This window comes from Diorhabda sublineata, chromosome 3, assembly GCF_026230105.1.
Source record: "Diorhabda sublineata isolate icDioSubl1.1 chromosome 3, icDioSubl1.1, whole genome shotgun sequence".
NCBI classification, from domain to species: Eukaryota; Metazoa; Arthropoda; class Insecta; order Coleoptera; family Chrysomelidae; genus Diorhabda; species Diorhabda sublineata.
In genome coordinates, this window is record NC_079476.1 from 21,801,440 (window position 1) to 21,825,352 (window position 23,913).

Sequence of the window (23,913 nt, forward strand, 5' to 3'; positions counted from 1 at the left end):
ATCTATATATTTGTAATTTTTTCAAATTTCTTATTTCTTTCTTCTCAATGAACTAGAAATTTCAAATATATGGTAATTCCTATATTTAATATACTAACGAATATATTGTAATAGTCATATTATTTTCAATGAATATATCTTACCTTTGGTCTAATCGATGGCACTAAAATACTGTTAATACCTCCCAACTTAACATTAATCTTCAGGCATAAATTGGACAGTGTTTGTGGAGAAGTTTTATTGACATTTTTGGCTTGAACACATTGGGTGGCCATCCCTAATACAGTATCACCCACTCTCTTTACTTCAGCTTTAAACAAAATGTAATGTTTGAACAGTTATTATCACTTTCAAATATTAAATTATTTATACATTTGAATTAATTAAAAATTATTTTTTATTAAGACTGTAAATACATATTCACACAATGTTATTACATGTCATGTAATAATCCACAAGGAATTGGTATCTGAAATTTGGTTTCGTACATCTGTACCCTTATATTACGATTTTTCTTATAGCGGAATGAAACATTACAGACAGAAATTCATTTTTTTATTTTAAAACCAGTGTTTGATCTTCCCCTACAAAGATGATTCTATTTAGAGAGAATATTGGTTGGCTAGTTTCATCCTTTAAAATTAGGGTACAATTATGTGATTAACCTAAAAATAGGACTCCGTGCTATTTGATGTAATGATGTTGCCAACATTTTATTACATAATGATTTTTAAGTTCAAATCTGGCGTTAATTTTTGGAAATCTTTTATATCAAGTTATGTATTTATTTTATAATAAATATTCATGTTATCACATAATTAATATTTAATGGGATGTAGCATATGTACTAGAAATAAATGATAGGTTATTGAATTTTTGTCTTTGAACTTCTATGTTTGTATTTAAAAAATCAGTACACTTTATTTTTATAAACTCATTTTATTTTTTGATCTGTCATTTAATAATGACAAATGATTACTGAACCACTAAATGCTGATTTTATCAGATCAGTAATACATTGTTGGTTCAAAACAAATTATACTAGTTTGATTCTCATGTGCTGTTCTTGAAAGATTCCAATAAATCTATAAATTTTGGATTTGTGTCACGGCTACTGCTCTATATACTTAATAAAAAATTTATAATTGAGATAAATTGAGGAATTATTAAATCGTATTCAATTATTTCTGCACTATTATTAAATTATTGAAGTAGTTTGTAATTTTTTTATTTGTTTTTAATACATTTTCAGCACAGCTTATATGCTGTGCAATCCAAATCTTGTGATATTGGATTGGCTTTTGATCTCTTGCCCTATTTTGCCTAGTAGCAGTTAATGCTGATACTAAACAGAACGCTAAGAATCTGCAGATGGTGATGCTAATACTCTCAATAATCGTAACTTAGAGTATGGAATATTTACTACAAAGATCTACAACCAAAATTGTGAAAAAAATAGAAAACAATATCACTGCTCTAAAGCAAATGAACACAATAACACAAAATATATCATTAAACAGAAAATAATTGAAGTTTTCGAAATGTTATCTACATTTATTAACTTACCATATACTGGTGTCTTTCCTGGCAGAACTACTACAACAAGCTGCAATGACTGGAAGGTGGACTTTAAATAACGGAACATTGGTTCAACTTGATCTGGTCCTGTAGCATATTTACAGAAACATGGCTGACCAATTATAGGCATACCTGCATCATTTGATATCTTTTGGAGTTGTTGAGTAAAATTTCTGAAATAAATCAATAAAAAAAATACTAGGGTTGGTTTCTGTACAGGAGAAAAACTAAATTGTGCATACTTGGATCAAACAGCACTAAAATATACAAATTATAAAACTAAGAGATGTTGCACATTTCCTGTTTATTAAATGTTTACAAACAGTGAAGTAAAGAAAAAGTAATTCAACTTTATGGTCGATGCAGCTCAAAATGAAGGAATCTATCTCTGTGTAATAGATTTGGATATTGTTTAGAGGCAGATTATTTTTTAAAATTTGTAAAACAGTGATGAGACATTAATTGAAATTTACAATGGTAGATTAAATCAAATTGTTTATGGTTTTGGATTGATATTTGATAATTAATGATATATTACAGACAGTGCAGGTAAAATGTGAACATGTCATTCATCATTACTTACCTTAAGGCATCCTCCCGGACGGTACGTTGAGGGGCGAAGCAGGCAATAGCCCAAACTCTTATTTCAACACCAGTAAAGAATTGCTTACCGCGCATATCCCATACACCTTGATTTGGCATTGCTTGCTGTTTGCTCTGTAACAATTAACTGAAATAATATGGCGAATAACACACATTCCTACATTTGGCAAAATTATAAATAAGCATATTTTACAATCTAATCTTAATAAAAATATAAAACCCAATCAACAAACTGCACAATTAAAAAAATGTGTAATTAAAATTTAAACCAGTTTGGAAAATAACATATTAGCACATGAAATACTGATAAAAATTGGACCTCAAAATTGCAGTTGTGAATATATAGATTTTTAGTGAAGTAAAATACAATAGATTCAAGAAAAAGGAAAAATATCAAATCTATTTTATGTAATTTACTGTTCAAAAGAAATACATCCTTGAGCTTACACCAAGACTCGACAAAAAATTAGTTTACAAGAGGAAAATGATATTAACTAGACACATATGAATGATGATTATATTTATTCCTAGTTTATTCATAAAATACCATTTAAATAGAATATATTGTAAATCTCAGCAAATAAATAATGAAAGTACTCAGGGAAAGAACTTTCGAGGATAAAGTGAAATGTATTAATCTCCCTGATCGGTAGCATATTAAACTACTGTGCTTCTGGTTCAAATATTTGAAATAATTTTGATGCGTATTGATTTCTCGTTTTAATAAACATACACGATACACATCAAACATGCTACAAATACTACAATTCATAAATACGAAAACTTTTATTCAGCATTAACCCTCTCCGAGTTCATAATACAAATTAGAAAATATTCTGCAGGTATCGAATTTTTCATATTTAAAGTTATATAAAATTATTGTATTGTAAAATTGCATTCAAAATGAAGATGTCTCAATGAAAATTTAACAAACGTGGCAAATTCATTGGACATCAAAAAGATGAAAATAAAACTGTTTTTTATCCATTTCTGTCTATAACTTATAAATATTTTATAAATAGTGTGAGGTTTAATGCTTTGACAATCAACTAGAACAATCATTACAAGAGAACACAGTATTTTTTATTTATTTTGCAAAATATGAGAGGAAAATGTGCTACCAACATCTCAGGCAGAAAATAATTTAAAAAATACACAATTGTGCAACCCCAATTTATCACTACTTGTAAAAAGGCAAATTAAGGTGAACAATTTGAAGATTGCAGGTTTATTGAAAAATGTGCTTTAAAATTTCATCTACTTATGTTATTTATGAATAAAGCTGTACTAACATAACCCAAACAAAGGTTTTCATTTACAATATAAAATTAATTAAAAACAACACTGTACGTTTTTCTCAAACAAATTTTAGTTGGAGCTTCTTTGGAATCATAAAAGTTTACTTGATTAATAATTATGGTTATTTAAATTTTAACATTACAGGTTGTTTTCGGCTTTAACAATTTCTTTTAGACATTTTTGTGAAGAGCTATTTTCGAAACTTGAAATGTATACCAGAATATTATTCCACTTGATACAACAAAAAATTGTATTATTTTTGTGTGGGTAGATTATGTCAGTATCAGACTACTTACTTGTACGGAACTCTTTAATTGAAATAAGGAGAATCCTATATCAATTGATCAATAATAAAATTGACACATTTTGAAAACTAGTGATACAGAACTAAAAACAATTGTAGATTGTTTGTTTCCTCTTTTCAGGATTGCCTGCAATCTCCCTCAAAACAAGCTAAGCTAAAAATAAAATAAAATACAACTGGAAACTAACGTGCCAGCCCACCTGTCCGCTGAGGGAGGCTACCCTACCGCCATATTGTAATTTTGGCGGAGGTAAAACCCTCCCTCTGACCTCCATCATGTTGTTGCTGATGGTCAGGCCGAATTCTTGTACGTACTCGTCGTTATTAAAATCAGCTCGACGAACCAAGTTGTTTATTTCTCGTTCTCTATCTGGTGCAGATCTGAAAATTAACAAAAAAAAACATATCCCGTTTATAGAACTACAAATTTTTGTAACAATTACCTAGCGGTTGCCTTGATCATTGTTGACGTTTGCATGTCCGTTAATTTTTTTATACACCTTTGTCCAGCAACAATGTTGCATACCTCTAATGGTAAGTATGTGTGCTTGTGTTCTTGGCCAACCTGGAGGCATGGCAAATGTGGATATCTCAATTTCATTTTATATTTGTCCAAGAAATATTTAGCCACTGTACATTCTACAGTTTGACCATTTTCTAACTGAAGTGGAAAACTGAAAAAATAACAAAAACTCACACATTAATTCAACTTACAGTGAAAACCCAATTCTCTGGCACTCAGTTGAATGGATGTCTACCTTTATTTACACGAGGATTTTCCTTTACTCAGAACTGTTTGATCATTATTCAATTCCCTTCTTACTAATGATAAAATTTACATATAATACATATATACAATATTACAGGAAGTAGGCAGATTGAGGCCTTGGAATCAACCAAAAGGCTTTTTGGTTCTTCTGCGTCTCTACTGTATCTCCAATTTAAAATTAGCATGGAGTAAAAAGCGACATGTCATTACAGGTATCAGTAAGAGACAAAATTATTGTGATTTTCAGGATATAATAGATATAACAGAATCAAGTACCACAAAACGCAGAGGCATTCTGTATAGAAAAAGCCAAAACCTTCTTTGGCAAACAAACTACTGTTATTAAAAGGCTTTCCAAAACTATGATTGACTTGATCCGATTATGATCTGAACATTTGGAAAGTAATCCACATCATTTTCATTAGCGTTCGAAAACTGAACAAAGTGAATGGTCCAGTAATATCAGTGGATAAATATGATCACCTAATGGTATATTTGTTTTTAATTCTTTGAACTTTCAACATTAATTCCACATATAAACTTAATTGTTATGAAAATCATAATTGACAGTATGCTGAGATTTGCAGCTTTGGTACTTTTTGGCTTCAAAACAAAATTAAATTCGGCTTTATAAGATAAGATATCTGTATTATTATGTTTCTACTTACGATTGCATTTGTGCAGGCCTCCTAGTAACGTTACACACCCTATATTTTCTCCTCATAGCTCCACAATGGGTTATTTCGATTTTTAATCCTTTAATTTCTTTTGTGAATTTAACGCGTTGGCTATCGGTGAGAGGTTTTCTTTGTTCGTTTATATCTCGTATATCGAGAACCTCACACATAAATTCTATCACAGGTTGCGCTTTATAAAATGCAGTTGCAGATACTAAAAAAAATATAATAATCAACAAATATATTCAATGACAGATCATAAATAGAGTTTGACTAAGGAAATATTTCATTAGCTGATACATTTCCTAATTCAATTACATGAAAAAGTTGTCATAAGTATGGCTAAACAGATCAAATAAATCGATCATGATACATAAATACACTTACCGTCAATATTGAGCATCATTTTCCATTGACTAGGTCTCACTGATTGATGGAATCCAAACCAGACCTCTCTACCACCACCTACATAACAATATACATATTAAACATATAGTTACAAATCTGCATTGAAAACATATCTCTTGAATATCTGTTTAGTTCTTAATTTGCTTACCTAAAGGATGGTAATATCCTTCAGGACTACTAAAGAAACTTCTCCCTACAGGTGTATAGCTCATTGAAGGTAAATGCCTCATAACTACATCCAAAGCCAAAATAGCTTCAAATGGTATCTGCCTCGTTCTGCCTTCTAGAGCTTCCTCCAAACCATAAAGAGACACTTGAGCAACCCATTTGATGGACACCCGAAAAAGTCTGTCTTTACCTTCGCCTGGTAGGGTTACCTCCAGTTCTTCACGCGAGTTACCGATAGGTAATGGATCTCTTGTATATAGATTATTTCGACCATCAAATACTGGTTTGAGGTTGCCGAATATCTTGCCGTATGCTTTTACCATGGTTTCAATTATTTCTCTATTTACCTGAAATAATTATAAGTATGTTACATACTATGAACTTGATTTTTGTAAAAGTATATTTTAGGTCCAGAGTATTGATTACCATGTTGTATGTGTTAGTTGGATGGTTTAATTTACTGACCTTTCGAGGACATTTGTCAGGTTGAATATTAACGTCATAGTGATGTACGAAGCCCCTAGGCATTGTGATTTGAAAATGGTTGGCCTTGAGTCCTATAGGTCGACCTTCTCGTCCTAAATTTGGCCTTCTCGGACATTGAAAGACCGGGGGCTCTACTGGCGGTGATACTGCAGCAACAGCTCCGGTTGTGCCAGGAACTGCAACAGCAGTACTTGTGGCGCCCAAAGAGGTTCCTGATGCACCCGCTATAACAAAAATCATCAGTTATGGAGCTGTAAACCATTATAAACAACAAGGGAATTATCCTGACAAATTGCTAAAAATTTTAAGAAAACCTTTATCAAAAGGCAATATACAGAAGTTAACTTCACTCAGCAACTTAATTCATTGGTTACAAAGATTATGATGTATTTTAAATCAGGGTGATAAATATTAAGTGAATTTTTATGAATTGTATTTCCTAAATATGACGATTTTAACTTTTGTACCATCAGATAATTCTTAAATATGGAATGTATCTCCCCTTTTCCTTCTTGAAAAAACATACAATGCCCAAACCACATCAAGTTAATCAAGAAGAATAAGAGAAATTGTACAGTACGTTGTGACTATTTTTTATTAAAAATTTGTTATATGTCGAATACTATTAATTTAAATGAATCAAGTAGCGGCCGTCCTTCAATATATTCTGGTTCGCCAAATATGGCCACTTTTAACGCCAAAATTGTAATAATTTAAATGCAAACCACACAAGACTCCCGAAAAATAAACAAGACTACAAAAAAATCTACTCAAAACACAAAATTTACCTGCCAATGATTCTGCAAATGTGGTTTGTGAGGTAGGGCTTGTCTGTCTAGGAGGACTGGTCTGCCAAGCTTCTATGAAAAAACTTTTTATTGGATTTTTGTTCTTAAAAATGTCCATCAACTGAATCAACTTTTATTATGTCATGCACACCATGTACAGATTCGAAAAGTACCAGATTTTCCAATATACACTGCTTCAACTAAACCATTTAATTTTTATTAAAGCAACCAGAAACTTTCTGTATTTTTTGTTTCCGTGTTAATGTAATATTTTTGAGACTATTTTTAAAAAATGGAATGATTTTTTGAAGCAATGTATTTTTTTAGTTTTCTTGAAAATTCCAGTTTGAAAAAATGATCAGTGTAGTTTTATAGTGTATCTAGAATCAGTTAAAAATCCATAAAAAAGTTATGGTTTTGAATTAGCATATTTATGATAATAGTTTATAAACTATATACCAACAGTAACCCTTCTATTCTGCAGATTCACGTTCAATATGTATACTTTCAGAATTTCAAACTATTAGTTCAATTACTTGTTGAAGAGTACAATTTCTATATTATTTTGGACACAATGAACACTTGTATGTAATATATATAAATACTTTACACAGTTATTTTAATTTTTAAAGATATATAAGTGTCACCTACTCCTTAGATACTTGAATTAACAATTTTGTGTGTGTTTGTCAGACAATGTAAAATTGGTTTTGTTTACACTCAGTTTAATTTTGTTGCATTGTTAAAGTTGCTCTTTTAAGAACAAACTGATTGCCTATATATAATAACTAAACTTTTTGTATAGGAGTAAAAAGTTGCAATATGCTACATTATCTATTTTGTAGATATTCATGAATGTTAAATGAAATAAAACTTCATAAATTTGTTATTTGTTGATAAAAACAGAGGAAATAAGTTCATTATGTATACATTCTAAAAGAAATGATTTAAAATGAGTGGAACAATTTTAATATATCCAAATCTGGAATATATGAATTAAATGCAACATATTTTCATGATATTAAATATGAACATAAGATTGTTTCATATTTCCTCAATCTTCATACTATTATGAAAGCCCACCAACATTGTTCTAATTTTACCTCATATCATCTCTATACCTCAATCTTGAAAGCGCCCTTCAAGATACAGGACTTTTTACCAAAATTGCAAGTTTACTTATTTAAGAAAATTCATCTAAAATAAATGGTAATTTCGGTATGGTAAAATATATGTGTATTAAAAAAAATGAATATCATCATCCAGTATTACCATAAGGGTCGACAGGATCGCAGATCTTTGTCAATAGATGTGTATAATATTTGTTGACCAATGCAAATAAAACAAACACAACAATATAAATACTGCATATGCAATACTATTAATATCAAGGAGTAGGGTCCAAGTCAAATTTGTCATTACCGACTAATTCAAGGATCACGTCCCTAAAAAAATGTAAACTTCATAGAACTTACATTGCACTTTTTGTAATGCATACCAAAATTATAAAAATCCTTCATATTATCCATTGGTTTAGAATATGCTATATTTGAATTGCATATCAAAAGAAACATTATCAAATACAAAAATGAGGTTTTAGCTACTAAAATTGTCAATTTTCTTTTATGACAACCTGTAACAGGCATATTAAGCCAACATTCACAAAAAAAATGAACCTTTCTTAGCAAAAATTCATTCAAATGTGCATTTTGAGACATCTGGATTTCACAATTCCTGGAATTTTAATGGGAATGTCAATGGCAATGTGAAATAGGAAATTTGTATTGAATAGGAGTTCAGTCTATTTTACAAAAAGTATATAATGATTTACAACAGAAAAACCAGAACTTACAGCGCACAATCCATTAAATTTGTTATATTTTAACAATATAATAAATTAGTAGGCATAACTCAAATTGGAAAGTATTTTAAGAACAAAGGATAGTGAAGAATTATATCTAATAACAAAGCAAAATAAATAAATTACATAATTTCTTCATCTTGCAATAACTAGATCCTAATCAATAGTCTCAAGAACTCTATGCGCTATAAGGTCAACGACCTTACATGCACTTGGATTTTAAAGAATTAGTGATTTAACTTTGTAATAGCAACTAAAAATTTCCTGTTTGGAATGTATAAAAAATAAAGTAATTAGAAATTACTGATGAATCATTTCAATAGCCATTAGTTGAATATTTAACTATATTTTTATCAATATGATACATAAATTAAATGATTCAAGTTATAACGCAGTAACATATATTTGAAGAGGTCTATAAATTCAAAGATTATATATTTTACTTGATTATAATAATAAAAAATGTTTTGTTTATGTTTGTTGAACCAAATTTCCAAAAATAAATAGAATATCAGGTCGATTTCCGTTTTGAATTAGTATTAGAAAGGTCGCAATCGCAACTACGACGGAATTTTTTACCTAACTTCCACTATATAATCGAATTAGAAAAATTCAATGACCTTATTTCAAACTCGATATTAAAGAGCCTGGTTTGATAGGTTAAGTTAAATATCTAACTCGCTTAATTCCAACGAATTTTCTCCCTAGAAGTTATTTTATTCCAGTGGAAAGTAGGTAAAATTACGGAAAATTCAAGAAAATATAGCAGAAATTTACGATAAAACATTCAAACAAAGAATTTAGTCTATGTAGACCTCGTTTATGACAACAAACACTAACGCTTAGAATTACTATTTATATTATTAAAATATTGAATTTTACTTACGGCCTCCAGATCCGGGATACATTTTTTATTCTATATATTGTAAATAAATTAAATACACAAGCACACTAAACACACCACTATTATTTGTTTGAAGAGATTGTCTATCTAGTTACAAAAGACGACAGCCATTTGCAATCATGACGTCAACATGAGCTGCGAGTGCTCCGTGTTGGACAACGGACAACGTTGTCAAATATAGACAATAAACTATCCTAAAAGTAATAGAGTTTTCACTTAATTTTTTTGTCTAGGTAACCATTAATGTTACCGTCTTCTAATGTTTTATTATGAAAGTTTGACATTTTCAACCATTCTCCTATAACTGTTGATCAAACAACTCACAGTTCAGTTCTGATTTTGCGTTCCTTTTCATTCCTATTCAAGTGGAAAAAGCATTTTAAAAATGGGTCCAAAAAATTGGGAAGAGAATATTCTGAGAAACAATAAAGCCATCACACTAATAACAATGTGATGTTCTTATAAAAAAATATTTACGAGATAAGTATTTTCAATAGTTACAAAAAAAAAACGATTCGGCTCATTACAATTATTTAATAAATATTTTTAAAACTATATAAATATGTTGTTGCTATAATATTAGATCAGTAAAAAGTAGAAAGATCTGTTTTTAAAATATGTATTATAAGATCAAAATCATTAATTAATTAGATACTCGATTTAATTCAGGTTATTGCTACATATTTTAAAAACAAATTACTAAATTTGTTTTTTTTACAGATTAAATTATAACTTGACAACGTTGTATTTTTAAACGACGCGATCGATTCCGTGACATGGTATGCTGGAGAAGCAACAAAATGCCAATCACGGGCGGAGGCGTCGATTTTTTTAAGGAAGTCATATATAAAACCTAAAATTGTTTACCTCAGCTTAAAATGTTTAATAAATCTTATTAATTAGATAAGATTCTTGATTTGTTTTGTAATCAAAATAATATCGTTATGATACATAGATAATATGGAATTTTTAAATTATACATACTATGCATTCTATATTTAAGAATCATTCAATTATAAAATATACTGATGATGTCATTCAATGACATCATCAGTATATTTTATAATTATATTTTCATTGATAAAACAAGCTCTAACAGGCTAGAAATGTATTAAAGCATTTCTATTTTCAATCACAATACCTAACTTAGTTCATGGTTGCCCAATAAGAAAAATAATAACCAAAGTAAGTTTATAGCTTGACTAAATCCACTATCTTAGAATAATATTGGATTTATTTTTTGTATATAAATTTTTAAAAAACACTAATAATTATATTTTATAATAATACAAATTGATATTACAACAATGTTTATAACAGAGAATCCAAGAAGTAGAGGGAAGACAAAAAATGAAGAGATTCGTCCAAGTGTAAATTCATTTATGATGACGTCATGATTACGTCATGATGATATCATCTCATCCAATGTTTTTAAAATGAAAAACTTCATTTAAATATGCGGATTGATTCTAATAACGAAAATATGTATCTCTATTATACAGATATTTTAGTTTCAATCTCATATAATAATAGTTTTTGAGTAGTTGGGTAAATATGGTGAAAAAAGAATTTCGAATGTTGTTCAAACATTATTTATGTGATATAACAAAAAAACCGAAAAAAAGTTACGTCAACATTATTCTGAAAGTGCTACGTCCCGTGGAATGCTTCGAAGTAATCTTCTGCTTTAAAAGTGGCCATATGAACAAGGATGTTGCGGATCGTCCGGGACCGTCATTTACGAATTTTATTTTCTTCAATAGTATTTCTGGCTCGTAAAACTCAATATTTATATCAATTAAGAATGTTTAAACTAGTTTTAACTTACGGTTGGGATTTTGCTGCATACTGGGATGTTGTGGAGGTTGTGGATGAGCTGCAAGATGCGTTGCCTGTGTTCTATGACCGATAAGACTAAGAGCTGTCATATCTGGCAGTAGGACTGGCGAGAGCCCTGTCTGCATTGTCAGCTCAGTCTCCGCAGACATGGTTCATGTACCTTTAAGAAAATTTCAAAGGTTATTTAATTGGTTTCACATTCAACATTAACATGTATACTCCAGAACCTAACCTAACCTAACACTCATAAACGACAACTAATGTTTGTCAATTAAGATACAACAATCTACTAAGAGAACGTCGCTAGAGAGAGAATAATAAATATTTCATTAGTTCAAGACCGTTTGATCCAGGTACTTTCGCTCATTTTAAATAATTCACTTGGAAAATGAAAACACGTTTTGAATAATAATCAAACTCGATAGTAGATTAGATCAGATGAGCTAGGGCGTAAAGACGCGAATCCACCTCGCTAACAATTTGACCTATTGATCTATTGTATAGACTCGACTATTCACCAGTCAGGTAATAAGGACTTTGTAAAGGGAGCTACCAGTACGGGGTCTATACGGTTTACCTCTTCTGGCTTCAAAAAGCTTGATTATAAGTACCGTAGTCTCCGGTCCACTGGAGAATGTCCAATAAACATACCAGTAACTCTTTTGGCTCGTCTTTGCTCAACATATATATATATATATATATATATATATATATATATATATATATATATATATATATATATATATATATATATATATATATATATATAAATATTTCTTTCCTATTCCATCAATTGGTCTCAAAAGACATATATATGTCTTTTGAGACCAATTGATGGAATAGGAAAGAAATATTTTCAATTGTTACAGTATGTGCTCAATTGTGCTCTGCTATCTGAGGTTGAATATCTTTCCATTGCAGTAGTTACGTTGTGCGCAACGAGCTATTATCTCAATAATTATCTTTTACTTTTCAGTTTTATAATAGCTAAAGTTTTCTATACTATTATTTATTTTTTAATTTAGTACAACTAACTCTAAAAGTGTAAATATGAATTTTTGCCAAATTGAAACCAAAAATCAGTAACATATAAATAAAACTAAACCGTTTCACTAGATTCCTACTTCACTTGAGTACCTCACTTATTAGAATCGAAATCGAGTATCAAAACAAGTGGGTACATGCGCGTCGAAACTACTCGAAATATTTGAAACGAATTAGTTTTTTTATCATTTTTTTTTACTTGATTACGAATGCTTTATTATTTTATTATTATCTCATTCATAAAAATAGACTGTACAAGAGGGTCGCCAGAATTCTCAACTTCAAAAGAGGATCGCAGTGTTGAAAAGGTTGAGAATCCCTGTCATAGCTCGTGGAAACGACTAAGAATTTCCGCAAAAGAAGAAGCAAAATATACCCGCGTAATGATATTAATTTCTTGATGAATAAAGCAAAGATGAAAGTCTAGTGTGAACACAGTAAACGCAATGTCCTCTTTCTCTTCTCGACATCTTTAAACACACTCAACCTGTTCATTGATAAATATATTTTCTGTCAACATGACTCTTAACCTTGAACTTGTTGAACTGGGAAAAGGAGATTACGTTGAAAAATATATTTTCTCCCGAAATTTTTGTGTTTTCTTTATTGGGATAGGTACTTCTGGGACCATCCTCGTATTTTTACGTAATTCAATCTTTGTTGCATACTATTCTTAGGATCATGTGTGTTTTTTGGTAATTGTTATATAGAGAAAAAAAAACAATTACATGGTCTACGAGGATTTCAAAATAAGTCTGGCTTCAAATTATTTCTACCACAGATAGACTGAAACTTGTTATTTCCAATATGCAAAATTTAAATAAAATATGATTATTATTTTTGTTGTCCGTTAATCAGGTTAATTTCAGAAAATTTTCAAATTCGTTTGTTTACGCCCCCTACCGGTAGACATACAAATTTAAAAATAACTTTCAGGTTTCTTTCGATACCACAATTGTTTTCACTTTTTACGCAGATGTACTATAAACGGTTTTTGATATATGAACGAGAGCTCGTCGATGTTGCAGGTTCTCTGCGGTTTCCATGTAGCTTGGTGAATTCATTCAACAGCCGCAGCACACTTTCCGAAAGCCGTTTGGTTCGTCGAGACATATATATGTCTTTTGAGACCAATTGATGGAATAGGAAAGAAATATTTTCAATTGTTACAGTATGTGCTCAATTGTGCTCTGCTATCTGAGGTTGAATATCTTTCCATTGCAGTAGTTACGTTGTGCGCAACGAGCTATTATCTCAATAATTATCTTTTACTTTTCAGTTTTATAATAGCTAAAGTTTTCTATACTATTATTTATTTTTTAATTTAGTACAACTAACTCTAAAAGTGTAAATATGAATTTTTGCCAAATTGAAACCAAAAATCAGTAACATATAAATAAAACTAAACCGTTTCACTAGATTCCTACTTCACTTGAGTACCTCACTTATTAGAATCGAAATCGAGTATCAAAACAAGTGGGTACATGCGCGTCGAAACTACTCGAAATATTTGAAACGAATTAGTTTTTTTATCATTTTTTTTTACTTGATTACGAATGCTTTATTATTTTATTATTATCTCATTCATAAAAATAGACTGTACAAGAGGGTCGCCAGAATTCTCAACTTCAAAAGAGGATCGCAGTGTTGAAAAGGTTGAGAATCCCTGTCATAGCTCGTGGAAACGACTAAGAATTTCCGCAAAAGAAGAAGCAAAATATACCCGCGTAATGATATTAATTTCTTGATGAATAAAGCAAAGATGAAAGTCTAGTGTGAACACAGTAAACGCAATGTCCTCTTTCTCTTCTCGACATCTTTAAACACACTCAACCTGTTCATTGATAAATATATTTTCTGTCAACATGACTCTTAACCTTGAACTTGTTGAACTGGGAAAAGGAGATTACGTTGAAAAATATATTTTCTCCCGAAATTTTTGTGTTTTCTTTATTGGGATAGGTACTTCTGGGACCATCCTCGTATTTTTACGTAATTCAATCTTTGTTGCATACTATTCTTAGGATCATGTGTGTTTTTTGGTAATTGTTATATAGAGAAAAAAAAACAATTACATGGTCTACGAGGATTTCAAAATAAGTCTGGCTTCAAATTATTTCTACCACAGATAGACTGAAACTTGTTATTTCCAATATGCAAAATTTAAATAAAATATGATTATTATTTTTGTTGTCCGTTAATCAGGTTAATTTCAGAAAATTTTCAAATTCGTTTGTTTACGCCCCCTACCGGTAGACATACAAATTTAAAAATAACTTTCAGGTTTCTTTCGATACCACAATTGTTTTCACTTTTTACGCAGATGTACTATAAACGGTTTTTGATATATGAACGAGAGCTCGTCGATGTTGCAGGTTCTCTGCGGTTTCCATGTAGCTTGGTGAATTCATTCAACAGCCGCAGCACACTTTCCGAAAGCCGTTTGGTTCGTCGAGACAACTTTTTAGTTACTATCAAAACTAATTTCACGCTGGACAGTATGCACTGTCATGCATGCAGTGAGCTGATAACCACGGAAATAACCCTTTCCAAAAATTTATCACAACTCTAGCTCTGCAGGGAAAAAATTTTCCCCATGGCTGGGTGATTTTTGGGATAAACCGTACCCTACATGAGAATATTCCTCTTTCACAAATAAAAATACTCCAAATTTATGAAGTAATAATAAAAGGCCTAGTATTTTATATTTTAATTTTAGGTATCTATTTGAGTTTATGGTACTACAGGTTAGAGCAACTTCCTTACATTGGAAACGTATTAGTTGCATAGTTATATAAATAGCATGTTTATATTGATAATTTTTTAATTATGTATATATTAATCAAATTAAGGGCCTGGTAAGACGATATAAAAGATTATCATGTAAGGTAGATATCCTTTATAAATGTTATAATGGATATGTTGTTATCAAAAAAATGAAACCTACCGTTAAATAGATAAACCCCCCAAGACCGCAATTATTTCCAGGAAAATGAATTATCAGTTTAAAAAATTCTTTATATCGAACTTAGTTCCTCATTTTTCATATCAGCTTAATTAATAAAAAATATTTTTACATTAGTATGTCATATCAACATTTAACCAAATAAAAAAATATTTTTCAAAGCGAAAATTATACGTGTATTACTTACAATTTTATTACAACTAAAAATTCGGTCCTAGGATAACAAATCTTGGAATAATTCAAGGTTATCTACCGGGAAAATATCATGGTACTTTATAATAAACTACGTATCTACACAACTTTTAATATTTACTTCACAAACACAATAGACAATTAGGGATAACTACGGCGAAACAACACTACCATAAAAAAATTGAGTTCATGTCACTTTTACATTGTTTTCAAAACACGAAATTTATATGAATGTCGCACTGATCTTGTTTGGATAACAATCGGTCTTGGATTTTTTGCAATATTGTCAACGCGCTTGCGCATTAGTATAGGAGATTAATAAACAAATTCATTTAGCGATAAATGTGAGTGAAGGGGGAATAAAAATTTCATTGAATATACACAATATGTTTTCTATAACTTTTCATAATTACAGAACGATTTATATTTATAGATTTCTTTGCTGTAGAATGAGTGAAAGTATAGTATAAACATGAATAAATCTAGTCGCCTCCTTCTAGGACTATAAATATGAATGCATTAATAAAATCTAGTCACATCATTCATATAATCCACAATTTATGACAACCACAAGGTTTGTTTTCACAAATATTTGCAGTAAAGGGACTAAGCTATATAAACGCAGCTCTATTGAACTAGGGTACTATTTGCACCAAAAAATTTTAATGGGTTGTCTAGCATCCGAGTAATTAAATGATTGAAATCATTCAGTTTTTGAAAAGAAGATTTTCCAATAACTGAAAACTAAAATTATTTTCCAAGTATAGATATTATGATACAGAAAGATGCACAAATTGACAGTTGACAGGAAACGCATAGGAATATCGCTGACAGTTCGGAGTGGTTCTGTTCAATTGTCTACTTTAACTTCTAGTGTGGTCGTCTAAAAACTTTCCTACCTCAACTTAAAATTGTAACACATATCAATTTAATTCGGTAATATATTAGCGCATGCGTTGAGGGAGTAAAATTTCAATCAATTTGAGAATCATATGAGTGAGTAAAATTGTAGGTAGCTGAATTCACATGTGTCCATATCCGCTTGACTAACGAAAAGCGTTAGCGACGGCCAAAATTAGAGACAACTAGCGATATCAACGAAAATGTTCACCCCTAGAATTAAGGTTTGAGAGATAGAAGAGGATATAGGCATATTAAAAGAGCACATTTGCCATAAACTGAAGAAAAATGCATGCGTAAGTTACCCGCGGTTTTACTTTTCATGGAAACTTCGTTTTATGAATGAAGATTTTGCTTAATATTCACGGATTGCTAACGGTAAAAAAACTTACTATAGAATCTCGCACTGAGAGTGCCACGACTTTTTTACTTGTTTACTTTTTATTGTAAAATTATACGACATAAACCAATAAAGGTGAAATAATTTTACTCTCTTAAATCCTTTAAAAAATTATAGATGTGTGTGTGTGTGTGTATACTTTAAAATTTCTAAAAAACAGGTCCAACTGGATGTTGCAACCACTGAAAGACCAGCTACCCAGCAGCAAATAATCTCTACAAAATATATCATCTGAATAAATCTGTAAGACTTCTACAGATACAAATTGATTAAATTTTCTTATAGTTTCCTACATCACAGTGGTATTGGGCTTTTTCTTGTTTCTCTATTGGAAAACTTCACCTATGGAATGTACTTGGTTAGAGAGGATCAGGCTTCTTATTTTTGGTTACTCTCTAATGCAATAAGGTCTTTTCGTCAGTGTTAAACGATATTTTTTAGTTTTTCCCAAATCTCATCGTTATTTCAAATATTGCACATGAGTATTTGTTATATAAATTTAAAGTATTTAGAGTATTTAAAACGATAACTATCCCAAACATTTTATTTTCAATCAAGATAAGCTCTAAAAAAAATGTAAAAATGTTCGATAAAACCCTAGACTATTATTATGCATTTCGTATGATTTCAAACATATTTAATCACTGTTGCCAAGTTTACGCTCTTTAGAATTGCATATATTTTAAAAATATAGAACAATTATACACGTGTAGAATACGAATCTAGATAAATGTATTACTTTTGATATGTAGTAAATGAAATTATTTTATCAATGTATTGTGTGTTATTGTTCGTGAAATTCAACCATTTAAAATTTACTGATGTTTCTTTTTCCTTCCAGTCTATTGCGAAAAGGAATTATTTTATTTTGGTATCTGTTCCCCTCACTTGCTGATATATTCATGGGGATAGTTTGTTTTATTATTTAATTTTCTCATATTGTTGGCAATGCCGCGTTCGGCTATAAGACACGTGTCTATCGTCACTGATGGAGTAGACCACCTGTTTTCATTTTAAGACGATGGTCATGGTCGAACACGAAATATCCACCTATAAAAACCATTCTACAGGTAGCCTTGAAATTATTTTTGTAAAGGCTGATGACTGCAATCAGAAAAAATATTAACGTTTACAATTCCACCATAATTAAAGGTTAACGAGCGTAAATTTAAAAATACTGAGTAGTATACTTAGTTTGCTTAACATTTCATGAACAATAACTTGTTTTAGCAGTGATTTTAAATCCTATACTCTCGTAAAATTAAATTAGCAGGTTACCGTCTGTATTTATTTTAATTTTAAAAACGTCTGCTATAAGTGATTTCAAATTGTATAATGTTTTGCAACTATTATTAATTTGAACAAAAAATTAGAAATATAGAAACTTTTGAAACCTAAACTACGAGGTATGTGTGAGAAGTTTTCTATCAAAAAAATGCTCGACAACGTCGAAAATCTGAAAGTACTACGCTGTTGTATTGAGTTTATAAATTGGTCCAATTGGACGTACATCTACCGATAAATGTATTAAATCAAGCTCCTATTCAAATATACTGGCTGGTGGTAAGGATGCCTTTCTGTTGATTCGAAATAAGTATACTGACTGAACTTGGAACTGGGGAGGAAGGCGTAATAATATAAAGAGATATAAATTCTAGATAAATGTTATCGAGAGTGTTGCAGGTTTTCAGCGGTTTTTCTGTAAACTAGTGTACCCGTTCACCAGCCAAACGACCCTCGATAGGAAATACTACAGCCGTAGCTGTAGATTGAGAGTGATATATGAAGGTGTCTGATTAGGTTAGGTTATGTTATTGAAAAAAAATACTGGCGAAGGGATGTTCCATTAGAATACAACTAACCCAATTACAACAAGTAATTAAATAATTTGTTAATATGCCATTAATTCAAATAATTAATAATACAAAAAGTATATTGAAAAGCTCGGCAAGTCGCTATTTTGCACTTTTCTGAACAGTACAGCATGGCTGCATACCAGTACGAAATAATGGCGGATTCATAACGTCATTACCACTGACCAGTATATTAATATACATTTCGAAATTAAAGCAAACTAGATTGTACTGCTCTATTTGGTAGACCCTTCGATGTAGCCAGAATCTGATTTTATTATCAAATATCTTTTATTTGACGTAAGTTACTTTTTAATTTATTTTCATTGTTTATCAGTACAATTCATTTGAAATGTTTCACTTTTTCATCATAATTAGGTTAGGTTATTACTTTCATGTTAATTCTTTAAAGCAGCACAATTTAAATGTTAAAGTCTAAATCTTATTTTTTTTAAAAAGATCAAACTTTTGGTGGATTTATAAAAAACGTTTGCTACTAAATAGTTTTTATAAGAGAATTTAATTTTTGTCTTTGAATTACCAAGAACAATATTCTATGAAATTTTTGTACATTGAAACTAGTGTGAAATCATCTATCACTCTTTTAAGAATTTATATGTATTTATTACCTTTCAAATAAACACATTAAACGACGCATAATATCACTCTAATCAAAGTAAATCGATTGGAAGTAAGTAAACACAGTAATGACATAATTTTGAAATTTATTTGATTCAAAACGGGATCGATAGACAATTGGTAACTACGTTATTTATTATTTTCTAGAAGATGAAAGTTAAAATCTTATTACAGATTATCAAATATTTAATATCCCAGGTTATAAATTCGTTTGTATTATAAAGAAAACTGCCAAGTTTAAACGATCCAACCTGCGTACTCACCTATAATATTTAAATTCAGTTGAACTGCATTTACTTTAAAAACTGAATATGGATTAAATAATTAATCACACTTAAAAATATGTACAAATAACATAAAAACATTATTACTTATCTCCGTGAATAGCGTTTAAATAAAATTTGACATTCGTACTAACAGTGTACAATCATATTTTAGTTGCTGTAACACATGAATTTACATACATTACCCTGTCTCCCGCCAATTGCATACGCAATAATCTCTCAACTTGCAGACTGCTTTCTCTTCACTCACAAACACGTGGTGCACAGAGTTCAGAAGAGAAAACATCAACGAAAAATCATTTGACACTTAGTCCAAATATGACAATGTCACAGTAATAAAGTTCAATTCTTGTTTTAAATGCGTTTTATTTACCTGGACCCGTCATCTCCCAATAGATATCTTGGTGATGCACGTATATAGTTTGAGTTGCGCGTACGCAGTGTCAAACATCAACATAAGGTAGTTTTATCGATTATAAATGTGCGACCTTGAAAATTTCATACTAAAGACGAGCCTCCTTGTAATTCCAAACAGCGCCCTTGCGCATCAACCTTGAAAATTGGAGGTCCCGGACCTTGCGACAAAGAGTACTGGCCAGTTGCCGATGTATCGATTCTCCAGACAGATCCAGACAGGAGAGCTAGTGTTAAACTATGACCAAGCAATTAATATTATTTAAAATAATATTAATATAATTAATAGATACCCCAAAATATCATCTGGTGTAATGGATTTCAGAATTTTTATTTTTCTTATTTTATGGCTCACATTGTTCTTTGATCAACTATTTCTGTGTAATTTCATTTTTATATTTTTCATCTTTTTGGTTGATACATGTGTTTGTTGTATATTATTATCAGGGGTGGATTAACCAGCAGGCTGTAGTCTAGGGCGACAAGTTTTGTTCAAAAGTTTAGTTGTTACCATCAGGTCTAATGAAAAAAGCTAGTTACCTGGAACAAATGTACCCTAATGATTTAGAAGAAGAATTAGTTTAAGAATGCATACGCTTTCAAATCTACCTTTTATCGGAAATAATTTTAATGAAACCAAGTTCTAGTAAAAAAATTAGGGAACATTTATTCAAACTTTGATATAGCTCTTCGTATCACTCGGTATGTCTAGTGAAAAATTGTGAGGCGTCAGGCGAGAGAGATTTTTTTGCTTAAAAAGAGTAAAGAACCATTCAAGATCGACTTAGAAATCAAGAAAAGCCAAACGCTATACGTATTTTATACATAGAGTCAGAACTAATTAATAAAATTTCATACGATATAATTAATGATTTCGCTAAATCAAAGGTCTACAAAATATATTGTAATGTTCTATTTCCTGTCTTTCAACAATTCTTTGACCTGAAAATAGTCAGGTACCTTATACATAACCTTAGTTCTCAAATCGTAAAATTGTAATTTTATTGATAAAAAATATAATCTTAATAATTCTGAACTTATTGAATTTCAGAGGTCAGTAGAGGCGACAAAGGATGAATAGGTAGCGAATCTGTAAATCCGTCACTGACTATTATGTTAACAATTACCGGAAATGAACAATAGAAGACAGAATATGTAGTATTCATACAAATTTATTGTCTCCTCCTTTAAGTTAATGAATACTGTAATGAATACAAGAATGAACCTCTTACAATAATTAATAATTCATTTCTTCAACATTCAAAGTGGAATTTCAGAAATCGGCTTTAGTATTAACAGAAAATTTTCTTTGGCCTCTTCTATCAATTGAATATAATATCTTGGAAGTTTGATTTTGAGCTTTATTTGTTGTTGTTTATATTAAAGAATTGAATGATAATGCATCCTTTCAGTTAATTATATAAAGTATATACAGAAAAATAAAATTGTGTTGTAATTCCATAGCAATATGACAAAGTGAAAACAAGATTCATTCTTGTGTAACAAGATAATGAACCACTCATCTGTAGTTTCTGGTTTATCACCTTGTAGCAAAAAAATGAATTATGCAGTTTTGGCAGGTCTTGTACTCTAAATTTATCTGCAGTGCATGATTTATTAGTTTGTAATGTAAGTATGAATCATCCAATTTCTGTACTTGTTCTCCACTTTATTTTGTTTATGACCTAAACAAAACAATCACTTCATGAACCAGTAGTTGTACATGAATAAAAGCAAAACTACTAATTCTTATGATACTATTTCCTTAAATCTCATTATAATTCAGTGTAATGCCAATTCAATGTGTACATATTTTTCTTAGATTTCACTTTTTAGATTCTTTCATAATATAATAAACTCTTAATACTTGAAAAAATAAACAAAAATGTTAGTTGTAAATTTTTTATTATAAAGGAATGGCAATCAAACAATCCAATTTATATTTGTTAAAAAATACTAAATAAGTCAACTAATAACTATATACATGTGTTTTATGGGGATGTTCATCTTGCATCAAAGACCACCACTGTATCATATTAAGGAAAATGTGTTGAAATAATTTTAAACTTTATTGTAAATATTTCATCATATGGTTCCATTGGAGTAATACAAGTGTAAATAATAGTTTGCATTAAAAACTATATTTCTAGATCAGATAGAAAAGCAATTAACTTATTAGGGTCCCTAACCATAAATTTTAGGTGTTAAATAATTTTTGTTGGACAGGTAGCTGCAATTTTTCAACAAAGATTCAACACCAATTTTTAATATCAAACAATTTTTATATCAAAGAGCACAAAAATTGTAATATAAACTGCAATATAGAATAAATTTTAATTTCATAAGTGAATTAACAATTTGGAAGGACCAATGTATAAACTAGAATTAGTCAGATTAAATTTAACACATGTTTGATACAAAAGGATACATCTTTTGGTTCGTTTTTTATACATTATTCTGTAACCACATTCTCTGCACCTAATTGGATCTCTAGGTCTAATTTCGTTTTCATTGTGGCACTCTAAAATAACAATTATTATTATTGGCCGAAAATTGTTGAAAAAGTTAATTTTTACAAACCTCCACAAATGTAAACCATTGGAGTTTTTTGTGGTTCCTTACTAGTACCTTCAGACATTATAATAGATTAAACTATCTTTTTGTAAGATTGTCAGATACCCAAACAATGGACAAAATGCTGTTTTTATACAAATATTAATAATCTTATATACAAATGCAAAACATACCCACAGATAACTAAGTGGTCTATGGTTTTGTGCATACACTTTTACAAATCAAATTCTTATTCTGTCTATTCGGAACAATAGGCTCTCACTGGTTTGTCATTCAGCCAACTACCAGTTATTAAAATTAGTATTCTTGTAATAACAGATGAAATTTGATTGTAGTTTTCAATAAACAGTTTCAAACTGAATTAAATTTTATTAGTAATACTAAAATCAAATTTGCGTGACTTATTATTGAGTTTTGTTTTAGCGATGAATGGAAGTATATAATTGGCTCTTATACGTTTATATTAGACTAATTAGAGGTTATGAACTAGCCCAAACGATATAAATCGATGTTAGTATAAGAGGGACAGCATAAAAAGGATGGAGCTAAAGAAGCCAAAATAAAAGAAATTTATATTTGGAGTTTATTACGTTTGTCTATGTTTAATTACGATACTTCATCTTTGAGTTCCTAAAGGATCTTTTAAGTACTCTTGTCTGAAAATTTTCAAATAAGAATCTTAACATCAGTAATAATTCTTTTTCTCCCAATAGAAATTAAACTTTTCTAATCATTGTAATCCAAAATGATTATGAATCTTTATTTTAAGTAACCAAAATACTCCGACCCTAGGAATAAATGGCTATTGCCTATAAGAAGAGACAATTTTAAGCCAAGTGACTATACAGTGATTTGTGAATAACAATTCATCAAGAAAGACTTTGAATTTAATCTACTAGGGAATAGGGTTTTAAAAGCAGGAAAAGTTCTTTCTGTTTTTGATTACAGTATTAGATTTAGTCAT

General features: G+C 30.0%; 2 protein-coding genes and 1 long non-coding RNA gene across 20 annotated transcripts in view; 1 reads left to right on the forward strand and 2 right to left on the reverse strand.

The window, feature by feature from the left end:
* Positions 1-20,406, reverse strand: part of LOC130441064 (protein argonaute-2) — a 32,349-nt gene extending 11,943 nt beyond the window's left edge. For 2 of the 18 annotated variants that reach the window (XM_056774574.1, XM_056774572.1), the window contains exons 1-12: positions 20,142-20,327; positions 11,674-11,844; positions 7,081-7,152; positions 6,272-6,516; positions 5,787-6,153; positions 5,618-5,695; positions 5,222-5,444; positions 4,228-4,458; positions 3,985-4,165; positions 2,162-2,295; positions 1,567-1,751; positions 144-310 (exon numbers count right to left, since the gene is read on the reverse strand). In XM_056774574.1, the coding sequence (XP_056630552.1) occupies positions 144-310; positions 1,567-1,751; positions 2,162-2,295; positions 3,985-4,165; positions 4,228-4,458; positions 5,222-5,444; positions 5,618-5,695; positions 5,787-6,153; positions 6,272-6,516; positions 7,081-7,152; positions 11,674-11,833 (2,043 nt within the window). In that variant the 5' untranslated portion in view covers positions 11,834-11,844; positions 20,142-20,327. Of the gene's footprint in view, positions 1-143; positions 311-1,566; positions 1,752-2,161; positions 2,296-3,972; positions 4,166-4,227; positions 4,459-5,221; positions 5,445-5,617; positions 5,696-5,786; positions 6,154-6,271; positions 6,517-7,080; positions 7,153-9,827; positions 10,151-11,673; positions 11,845-15,880; positions 16,174-19,940; positions 20,093-20,141 lie in introns of those variants that run through there. The other 16 variants (XM_056774581.1, XM_056774576.1, XM_056774585.1 and 13 more) reach the window with 14 other exon arrangements.
* Positions 19,194-20,320, forward strand: LOC130441066 (uncharacterized). Its single transcript, XR_008909587.1, has 2 exons — positions 19,194-19,338; positions 20,116-20,320. It is a non-coding gene; the product is annotated as an uncharacterized LOC130441066 (long non-coding RNA).
* Positions 20,407-22,244: 1,838 nt separating the features above from the next.
* LOC130441067 (DNA-directed RNA polymerases I, II, and III subunit RPABC4) lies at positions 22,245-23,161 on the reverse strand. Its single transcript, XM_056774586.1, has 3 exons — positions 22,956-23,161; positions 22,804-22,896; positions 22,245-22,401 (listed from the first exon to the last, which is right to left on the reverse strand). Exons 1-3 carry the CDS (start codon positions 23,011-23,013, stop codon positions 22,379-22,381), a joined length of 174 nt encoding a protein of 57 aa, XP_056630564.1. The 5' UTR covers positions 23,014-23,161; the 3' UTR covers positions 22,245-22,378.
* Between the last annotated feature and the right edge of the window lie 752 nt (positions 23,162-23,913).